Genomic DNA, 11202 nt, shown 5'->3' on the forward strand with positions numbered 1-11202 from the left:
CATAGCAATGCGACCCAAAACACACCATTCAATTATTCACTCCACTTAACCCTCTGAAATGAACAGGAGAGCGAGAAATAAATAACAAGGAACAGAAAGCAGTGGGTACAGGGTCACTGGTTATTTTATTAATTGATTTACATAATCCTCACAAATGGGGGAGCAGGAAGCAGTCAAGGGCAAGAGAGAGGCAAAGAGGTGTTAATGTGAGAGGGAAAATGTAAAAAAAGAGAGGCAGAAAGGCAAACCAAGAGAAACAGAAAAGAAAGAGAATGAATTTGGGGATGTACTGTACTATTTGTGCCCCTCAAATTGAGCGTGAAATTGCAATGTGTTGTTGGAGAGTCTGTCATTAATTTAGTTAGCAGAGATGGAGAAAGAGAGAGGTATTTAGACGGGGGGTGGGGGGAGCCGTGGTTCAATGAATACAAAGTTTTCATACTTTTTCTGTAACTACAAATTTTAGAAATAATGAGCAATGTGTTCCAAGAAAACACACACACACACACTGTTGCAAAAAAAGTAATTGGGTCGTTTGTTAAGACAGGTTTTCACTGGGTTTGGCGTGGAGGCTACTCTAATGCTGAAGCATACAGTAGCTTCACCTCATATTAACTCACCGTCCACATCCCATCACCTGCCACTTCTCCTCGTCAACTTCACATATTCCTCACTTAGTTATAAGTAACAACCGGCGATGGTGGCTCAGCACAACTCTGATCCCCATTTAAGAGCTGACTGCACCGTGCTGTGTCAGAGCCAAAGTTCTTGCACAAGCATTTCTGTCACTCTGTTATATCTGCCCGTCACTCACCTCAGGCATGTATGGACGAATCAACTTGACACATGCAGGAAGCGGGGGCAAGTGTTGCTGTGCGAGATGTTTCCCTTACATACTGTGATGGTAATTCACTTCTTGCCTCCTGCTTTGTCTTCGTCAAAACTGCTGGAGCTTTCCGTGTAATCCAACAAGAATTAAAACCTCTCAGTAATTCTGGAGAAAGAAATGCACGACTGTTACAGGATTAGTTCAGCACTGACAATATTAAGAGCAAAAGCTTATTAACCTGCTTTTTTGTCACTTCTGTTTTGGCTCACAACAAAATCTGGAGACACAGGAAACTTGGTATTGCACCATCATGTGGATATTCATGGAAACTTTTTAGTAATAACAGAATGAAAGGAAAAGGTTGACTTTTCTTTTTCAATTTCAATTCAATTTTATTTGTACAGCGCCAAATCACAGCAACAGTCGCTTCAAGGTGCTTTATATTGTACAGTAGACCCTACAATGATACATACAGAGAAAAACCCAACAATCATATGACCCCCATGAGCAAGCACTTTGGCGACAGTGGGAAGGAAAAACTCCCTTTTAACAGGAAGAAACCTCCGGCAGAACCAGGCTCAGGAGGGGGCGGGGCCATCTGCCAAGTTGTCCCTTCTCTATTCATTACTCTTACTCTCCATATGTGTCTCTCCCAGCCTACATTGAGGACTTGGCTCGTAGCGTGGAGCAGAGCAGACGTCTGATCATCGTTTTAACGCCAGAGTTTGTCGCCAAAAGAGGCTGGAGCATCTTCCAGATAGAGACACGCCTCCACTCCATGCTTGTTACCGGGGAGATCAAGGTATGGATTCAGAGGTCAAAGGTAAAAATCTAGAGGACAGACATTCTTCCAACTTGATTGCATTATTATTCTTAACAGTTTGAAAATAGAAGGCAAGAAGACTTCTTTAGGTTTGTGAAGACCTTTGACCTCACAAGAGGTTTCTTTAGTTACGGTGGAGAGTCCCAGGTATTTAAACGTTAGCTGTGGTTGTTGGCCCACTATTGATCATGTGAGTCATCAGATGAATTAAAGCCAAAAATAAGGATAAAACCACTGTGAGACTTTGTCCCACCCCATCATGTGACCTATTGAGGTCGTCTGAGTATGATTTAGGTGTTTAAGCATCTGGATCTCAAAACTTCATTGCAGGTGGCTGATAACTGAGAGACGACCTCTATTAGGGGTTAAATACCTGGAGCTGCCCACCCTTTTTTTTTTAGAATTGAAGAAGCCGCTTGAATAAGAGGTGAAATATCTTTACAAATTTAAAGAAGTTCATTCACCTTCTGTGATCAAGCTCTTACTACTACCATAACCTGGATTACTGAGAACCTACCCGGACATTGCATTATTACATATGGAGAGTTTTGATGGGGAAGTTCTTCTGCTTAGAAATCTCTCCATGTTCTAGGTGATCATGATAGAGTGCGCAGACCTGAAGAATGTCATCAACTACCAAGAGGTGGAGGCACTTAAACATACCATCAAGGTATACAGAAAGGGCGGATGAATGAGAGGATGGAGAGTTTATGGGGTGACCTGAAGAGTTATCACCAGCCAGAATGGAAAAATCTTTTTTTTTGTAATTCGTCTCCTTCTGTTCAGGTTTTATCCATCATCAAGTGGAGGGGTCCTAAGAGCAATGAGCTGTCATCTAAGTTTTGGAAACAGGTGGTCTACGATATGCCCGCTAAACGCAGAGAGACACTGTCCAGACGTCAGGTACACTGCGTCTTTTTTCCATGTATTCTCGATATACTTTATCTTTCTACAGTGGTATAGCCTCCAATCTGGGACTGATTTATGACCTCTGAAAATAAATGTCATAAAAAAAAAGCAAGTCTACAATACATGTGCGACTATAAGTGATAAAAATATATTGGATAGCATATGAATTTGTTCATGTATCATTATAGAAACCCTTAAACTCAGACATCTTGATCTATACCTATATTAATAATGTCCATTTCATGCATGGGAGCCAAAAAATTCTACTGAGATGTACTCTTTCCTTGGGCACATTCAAACAGGCAGATGGCCTTTAAAATGTCTGCAAAACACAGGTAATGTATTAACATTGGAATCACAGCAAAGCAAAATGTGTAGATGTTTACCACGCCTCAGGTGGTGTATGCCCTGATTAGCAAATAAATGTTTCCTGCTGCTTTCTTTCCTGAAGAATGATTCTACACAGAGAATATTAACAACAACGATGTGGTGATATCATTCTAATGTCTTCTTCTACTCTAATAATTGATGTTATGGAATCTAGATGGTGTTTAAGTGTGTAAAAGTGTGTCAAATTATTTTATGCACCAGGGCTTAGATTATGCTACTCACCCATAGGTGGAAACTCTGAATAAAGTTGTTGAATGATTGTATGGCTCTCTGCGTTGACCTTGCAAAAGACTGTCAGCAAAGAAAGACTCCAGCACCCCATAACCTCCAACAGAGGGAGGGAGGATGGATGGATGGATTAATTTATTTAATTATTTATTTATTTATTTATGCATGCTTAGGGAGTCTGACATAAAGGCTAAAAAACGCCTAGCTCTTTTTTTAAAAATTGCATAAGAATGTTCAAGAATTTAAGCCATCCATGAGCATCATACGCTAATGGTACTCAGGTGTGTTTTGACCCCCTCACGACCACTAACACTTTCAACCTTCACCCAGTCTAATATTTTTGCTCACTTGTAGGTTTTAAAAGCTTTTCGATGGCGCTAAAACACGGAGACATAAGGTCCAAAGTGCAGAGACAGTATTTGTATGCTGGGTCCTTCTTGTTTACTTTCACAGCTTTGTTGGTTAAATCTTTTCATGAGATTGTTGAAAACAAGAAATGTGCAGAATATGCATTAGTGTCTAGTATTTTAAAATACAGAATAATGTGTTCCAGTCATTGCTAATATCACCATAAGTCTTGGAATATTCAAATTTTGACTCACTGTTGGAGTAATCTCTGTGTTAACAGGTAATGGATTCTGGTGAACAGGGCCTCTTTGGTGACCTACAGACCACAGTCTCCACTATTGCCATGACAACCACTTCTGCCTCCCTGGTGCCCCCTAATGAGAGTCGGCATGGACACCATCAGGTCAGCACATGTCTTTTACTTCGAACTTTTATTAATTAGTAGATGGTGTTTCTCAAATCAGTATATTTTGACCTTGGCACTGCCACTATGACAACATTAATCTTAAAAACACAGACTTAGATGATCGTTGTTACACCTTGTAACGTCGGGTTGCGTTTAGTGGTTGAGACGAGGCGGCAAAACACTTAGCAGGGTAGCCAAAAGAATACACACTCACACTGGCATTGGGAATTCCACAGCGTGTTCTTTAATATACCTTCTCTTCATCAACCATATAAGCCCGGTTGAACGGCTGCAGCTTAACAAACATAGCGCAGAGTGTTCGTACAACCCATACGTTGCAAAAAAGGGTGTGTGGAGAGGTAAAACATAAAATCCGTCCCTCCTCATGCACTAGCATGCAAGCACATGTCCACACAATCACAGAGAGGGCAGTGGCGCATACCGATGACAACATTAACCCTCGACTTGGGTTGTCTTAAAGAGACACCACACCATTGAGACTGTTACAACCTGTAAATAAATTTGTTCCTGAACTTGGGATTACCTTGTGAGAGCAGATGATCAGGAACAATGCATTGTTACCTGTTTGATAGGATAGGAAAGAGTTTTGTTCTCTTTCCCACACTGGTTCAGTAATGTTGAGCTCCAGCATCTGGGGGAGGCCATGCAATGACTGATAGTGCTTCATTGTGCATTTTTCTATCCAGGTACATTTTTACTGGACTTTTACAGTGTGTTTGGGATCAGTGTCATACTGAAAAAGCCAGCGCCAGTCAAATGCTTTCAAGATGGTTTTTACATGGTGGATCAAAATCTGACTGTACTTTTGTGCATTTGTAATTCCATCAATTTTAAAAAAGCTCTCCAACATCATTGGCTGATATGCAGCCTCAAACCATGACGAAGCCTCCACCAGGTTTTACCGCTGACTGTAGCCACTCACTTTTGTACATACTGATAACAATTTGAACCATTTCACATTTGAATTCAAGTCCTCTTGCCAATGATTTGTAGTCCAATTTTGGGTAATTTTCCACACCTCAATTTTTCTCCCTGTCTCCATCCCTTACCAATGACTTTCTTAGAGCCATCCTTCCACTAAGACCATTTCTGATGAGGCTCTGGCTTTGGTCACCAGGACATTAAAACTGCATGTATATAACCACCGGTCAACTCTAATAAAAACTGAATAAAAAGTTTTCTGACTTTGTCCCGTGATAAAGTTTAAAAGGTTTTTCCACCACCAGTTCAGTTCAGAATTCTTTGACTGCCATGGATCTCTCTTTAATGTTTGTGACTATGTTCTGTCTGTTTCTGTACTTCTTATGTTTCCACTGCTGTGTTTTCAAATGTACAGTTTGGACTAGAAAGTTTGTTTCAGTTGTTTAAAACTTGCCTTTGAATTCATATCAGATGGAATCCGGGGATTTCACTTTTTCCTGTGTTTAGCTCTATTTTGAAAAATACAAAAAAACATTACAGTTAAGTTCATTTACATTTATTTCATTAACCTACAATTATCTTGTTTTCATAGTCCACCCAGAAGCTAACAGAAGTCTACAAACAGCATTTTCATGATGAATGCTTCATATTTAGTTGACTCTTGCAATAATGCTGAAGCTAATGAAAGTTACCAGAAAGTCATGTCTTTTACACACAGGTCGCCTTGGCAACAGAGATCCCTGACTACAACCAGATGACCTTGCCATTAGGAGGGGGTCACAGTGCTACAGCAGCTCAAATGCGGCATTTCTGCCGCAGCTATGAGTTTCAACTTCCCCCACAGCCCTCACCCCCACTTCCACCTCCCTCCACGGTGCAGTTCTCCACTCTGGGCCCCGGGGGGCGCCATGTCTATTGCAATATCCCTATGACACTGCTGAATGGACAGGTGGGAGAAAAGACTAAGCCACTTATACGTATGTTGTTCTTAGTTAGTCCCCAGCACCCAACACCAGCACAGTGTATCCTTTGCTAAAGTTTGCTTGCTGTTATCTGTTTGCATGTACTCAGAGCTTAAACACAATAAAAATAAATCCTCTCTTCTCCCCAGGGGTTCAGAGCAGTTCACTGGGGAACAAGAGGTCTGTTTGAATAAAAGAGAATATAGAAAGAAAACAATATCTTCATATCATCTAGCCTGAAAACATGCTTATTCTAACAGACTGGGAAACGAAATGCAGTACAGTTCTTATGTTTAAGTCATGGCACAGTATTGGCATGCAATATTTTGTCATACCATAAAATGAAGCACCATTATATGGCAAGGTTAGTGCTAATCATGGTGGTGCTGTGTGTTTCCCAGGTGCAACAGAGCAATACCCTTGGGAAGAAGCCAGAACTCCACCTGAACAGCACCTTTGTACCCCTCACCAGCAGAGAACTAAGCTCTGACATCTGGTAGTTGGACTTCTCAGCTGATACTGGAATACAGACTGCTTTACAGACTGCTTTTCACTGGATTCGTGTAGACTGGCGGGTCGTCTGGTTTTCATCAGGTTTTTGGACTGTGTGCAGACTTGGCGTTGGACTGCCCATCGACTGCTTTTGGGCTACTCCTTCCCAGCTGTGAATAAAAGACTACCGAAAGACCGCAGAAGGCTTGGTGTCACACTTATTAGGAGAGTGGTTGTAAACTGTTTACAGAAAGACTGGGATTATACAAAGGATTGCACTCTGATTTTGGACCTATTACCTGGTAACAGGCTGATGCCAGCTGGAATGTACACTGCTGGCATGACCATGTGTCCTTGACATACCGGCAAAAAGTTCCTGACTGGTCATGCTGAGTTTGTGGAAAGGAATTAAGAAACTTAAGAACTAGAGAAGTTAACGAAGGCATCCTGAGTACTTCAATCGTGGGTATCCACCGTCTGTAGTACTCTATTTGTTCAACAGGCAGGCAGGTTGGATCTTGGAGCACTAAAACAGCACCTTTTAAGTCTGCTCACAAACCAGCTGCTGTGAAAACCAGTTGACTTGTCAGCTCAGACAAACAAGACGTAGCGTAATCTAAGAATGCCAATTGATCTACTTATGCGAGTTCTCATCTACCTGTTGACTAGGTGGCTTGTTGGGCAGACAAAGCAGACATCAAGCAATGATTTTGGAATACCAGACCACCTTAAATCAACTAGTCAACCTCTCAACCTCTTGAAATATTGCTCTACAGCAAGCTAGCTATCTGGTTTGGCTCTCAGGAGCTGAACTAGACTTGAGAAATGTTTTTCAGCAAGAAAAACAAGAGGGGATGACACATAAAGCGAAGGCTGAAGCTGCTTAATGACTGAGAAAGCACAGTTAGGCAGAAACTACCTAGTTGCATAGACTAGTTGGCTGAAAGAATAGCTAGTACTTGAGGTAAGTGTGTTTAAGGGCACAGCGAGACTGGAAACCAGCCAGTCCATCACCAACAGATGAACTGTCAGATTTAACACCAAGCTAAAAGCATAAAGGACTTGGCTTTTTTCTATTTGCATGACCACCCATTTAGATTAAAAAAAGAATAATAATCAAACAAACATAGATAAAAGAGTAAATGACACAATCATTTGTCGAAGCCTCTTTTAATATGGAGGGTATAAACATCCTATGTTGATACAGTATATTTGTTTTCTGTCTGGCCATGATTCAATGATAAAAACTGATAAAGGAAAAAAAGGAGGTGTCCCTCCAAAAACATTTGGGTTATTTATTTTGTCACGTTTTATTTTAGGGTTTTATCCTTTTAGAAGGTTGTTGAGAATTTTTACCAGCTTTGTTTTTACTGTCTGTTTGTTACAATAATCTTTGTACAGCTTCCATAACCTCTGTATAGACCTATACATGACAGTGATTTGTTCCCTACAGTTTCTGTTAACACTCACATTAAGTGTTCTCTGATGGCTCCACAGCCACTTTTTTTGTTGCCTTTGTTGTGTTTCTCTTTTCATCGATGGATGGATGTCTTACGGCAGTACGACCCTGCTAACGGACTGATCTTTTGAACCTTACCACTACCAGTCAGCCAAAAGGGGGCTTTTCACTGTATAAAAAGCTGTACTCCGAGCTGAATCAGACCACATTCTTCTTTGTGAGCTTTAAAAAAGAAAAACAAGATTATTAAGATAATATTTAAGCAAAGTGGGTAATGTTTTGAATTTACACAGAGCTACTGTCATTGTCTTATTAGAACCAATGAATTCTGGATATTTGAGATTGTTTGATACAATAATTAATTATTTCAGTTGTTATATTCAATGGCAATATACAGTCTAGTGGTTGTCCTTTAATTTCTGACTATTTCTTTGACTATTCTTTGGATATATTGGTTGAATAATTTAACTGCGAGCAAATAAAACTTATATGAGTTGTTTTATAGATTTTGGATTCACTGTTGTCTGACATGGTCGACTTGTTTCCTCTTTTTTTTCCCGGACAACAATTTTTACTCATTTTCTGTTTCATCAGAATCAGATGTGATTTCGCAAGCTGTCTGGCATTTCCTCCAACTGTCAGCTTATTTTGCTTCACCCCTGTCACGAATCCTTTTCTTCGAATTGCACTTCTCATGGCTTTATCCTCTTCTCCAATGGTCACTTAAATTTCCTTGTAACTGTGACACCAATAACTGTTTGGAGGTTTTTTCTGCAAAATGGTTTCAGTTGTGAGTTGCCGTTAGCTTACTCAGTGACACATAGTTCTCTGCCCAGTGTCGAAAGGCATGAACTAAGAGACTTTCTAAAACGATGACGCACGTTAGTCATATGATGCCGTCATGTGACCAATTATACTAAGATAGCGGAGGGCATTATACAGCAGTTGTTTTGTTTGCTCTCAATTTTGACAGCCCTGTTAAAGATTAATATCAGTCTGTACATGCTCCAGATAGCTTTTCTTCAAATTCTTTAATTCTCACTCGTTTTTGCAACTTTGTACTTTTGTGTTACTCGCAGCAACAACTCCACCTCATTGTTAGTCCATTTAAAAAACTCGGTGCTTTTCCTCGACCTTTTGCCACAACGGTTCAAAGGGTCGGAAAGTAAATAAACGACAGACAGAAATGAGGCAGGTCGAATCTTCTTGCGTTTCACACATGCGCAGTACTGGGACATAGGCGTTTTCGTCCGTTTCAATGTGGACACACAACTCTGTGAAAACGACTGAAAACACTAGTGTGGATGTGGAGTGTTTTCAGACGGAAACGCAGTTTTCAAATCTATCCGGGCTAGTGTGGACGTAGCCTCAGGCTGCGATTGCGGCACTTCACCGGGATCAACACTATCAACAGTAGCTCCCCACCTTTTCAAGGGACCAAGTGAGTATTGCAAAGGACCCACGGCTACACCACATATTTGGCGCACCAAAACGTACAGTGAGGGTGTGCTGGGAACATCTAGCAGAGGCCCCGATCCGCAAGATCTTCAACTCACACCTCCGGCAGAGCTTCAACAGCATTCCGAGGGAGACTGGGGACATTGAGTCCTGTTCAGCTCCTCCATTGCAGAAGCCGCAGCACTGAGCTGCAGCCGCAAGGTAGTTGGTGCCTGTCGTGGTGGTAACCCCCGAACCAAATGGTGGACACCAGAGGTGAGAGGAGCCACCAAGCTGAAGAAGGAGTCCTACCGGGCTTGGTTAGCCTGTGGGACTCCGGCAGCTGATAGGTAGGTAGATAGGCCTTTCGGACTGCCTCGAAGAGATTCTGGCAAACGGTCAGGCAACTAAGGAGGGGAAAGCGGTGTTCAACCTGCACTGTGTGTAGTGCGGGTGGAGTGCTGTTGACTGAGAAAATTGTCAGGCGGTGGAAGGAATACTTCGAGGACCTCCTTAATCCCACTGACACGTCTTCCGAGGAGGAAGCAGAGTCTGGGTATGAGGGGAATGACCCGCCAATTTCCGAAGGCGAGGTCACTGAGGCATTTAAACAACTCCTTGGTGGCAGAGCCCCTGGTGTTGATGAGGTCCGCCCCGAGTTCCTGAAGGCGCTGGACGTTGTAGGGCTGTCCTGGTTGACACGCCTCTACAATGTTGTGTGGAGATCAGGGGCGGTACCCTTGGACTGGCAGACCGGGGTGGTGGTCCCCATCTTTAAAAAAGGGGACCGGAGGGTGTGTTCCAACTACAGGGGAATCACACTCCTCAGCCTCCCTGGGAAAGTCTATGCCAGGGTGCTGGAGAGGAGAGTCCGTCCGTTAGTCGAACCTCGGATACAGGAGGAACAATGCGGTTTTCGTCCTGATTGTGGAACACTGGACCAGCTCTTTATCCCCCCAAGGATACTTGAGGGTGCATGGGAGTTTGCCCAACCAGTCTACATGTGCTTTGTGGACTTGGAGAAGGCATTCGTCCGTGTCCTTCAGGGGGGTCCTGTGGGGGGTGCTCTGGGAGTATGGGGTGTCTGGCCCATTGCTACGGTCCACATAGCTGGCAATAAGTCAGACTCGTTCCTGGTGGGTGATGGGCTCCGCCAGGGCTGCCCTTTGTCACTGATTCTGTTCATAATTTTTATGGTTCTCAGCCGGAAAAGGGTGGAGTGCCCACTCCGGGTCAGGGACGAGACCCTGCCCCAAGTGGAGGAGTTTAAGTATCTCGGGGTCTTGTTCATGAGAGATGGGAGAAGGGAGTGGGAGATCGACAGACGGATTGGTGCAGCGGCTGCAGTGATGCAGATGCTGTACTGGTCTTTTGTGGTGAAGAGAGAGCTGAGTGTAAAAGCGAAGCTCTCAATTTACCGGTCAGTCTATGCCCTTATCCTCACCTATGGCCACAAGCTGTGGGTAGTGACCGAAGGAACAAGATTGCGAATACAAGTGGCAGAAATGGGCTTCCTCCGAAGGGTGGCTGGCCTCTCCCTTAGTGATAGGGTGAGAAGTTCAGCCATCCGGGAGGGGCTCAGAGTAGAGCCGCTGCTCCTCCACATCGAAAGGAGCCAGTGGACATGGTTCGGGCATCTGACAAGGATGCCTCCTGGGCGCCTCCTGGGTGAGGTTTTCCGGACATGCCCCACCGGGAGGAGGCCCCGGGGCAGACCCAGGACACGCTGGAGAGATTATATGTCTCGGCTGGCCTGGGAATGCCTTGGTGTTCACCCGGATAAGCTGGAGGGGGTGGCTGTGGAGAGGGAGGTGTGGGCTTCTCTGCTTGGGCTGCTGCCACCGCGACCCGGCCCCGGATAAGGAAGAAAATGGATGGATAAACAACATTATAGCACCTATTAAATAGTTACATCAGTTACATGTGACATTTATACATTGATTTTTTTATACAAACAGCATTAACAGCATGTTACAG

General features: G+C 43.2%; 1 protein-coding gene across 4 annotated transcripts in view; it reads left to right on the top strand.

Annotated features, from left to right (window-relative positions):
• The window catches only part of il1rapl2 (interleukin 1 receptor accessory protein-like 2), a 445655-nt gene extending 437361 nt beyond the window's left edge, over positions 1–8294 (top strand). For 2 of the 4 annotated variants that reach the window (XM_084939955.1, XM_084939961.1), the window contains exons 13-19: positions 1486–1631; positions 2245–2322; positions 2439–2555; positions 3808–3930; positions 5594–5824; positions 5987–6017; positions 6239–8294. In XM_084939955.1, the coding sequence (XP_084796081.1) occupies positions 1486–1631; positions 2245–2322; positions 2439–2555; positions 3808–3930; positions 5594–5824; positions 5987–6017; positions 6239–6327 (815 nt within the window). In that variant the 3' untranslated portion in view covers positions 6328–8294. The remainder of the gene's footprint in view (positions 1–1485; positions 1632–2244; positions 2323–2438; positions 2556–3807; positions 3931–5593; positions 5825–5986; positions 6018–6238) is intronic. The other 2 variants (XM_084939963.1, XM_084939969.1) reach the window with 1 other exon arrangement.
• Positions 8295–11202: the final 2908 nt, after the last annotated feature.

Source organism: Perissodus microlepis, chromosome 2, assembly GCF_051167445.1.
Source record: "Perissodus microlepis isolate ML-2025 ecotype Zambia chromosome 2, ASM5116744v1, whole genome shotgun sequence".
Classification (NCBI taxonomy): domain Eukaryota; kingdom Metazoa; phylum Chordata; class Actinopteri; order Cichliformes; family Cichlidae; genus Perissodus; species Perissodus microlepis.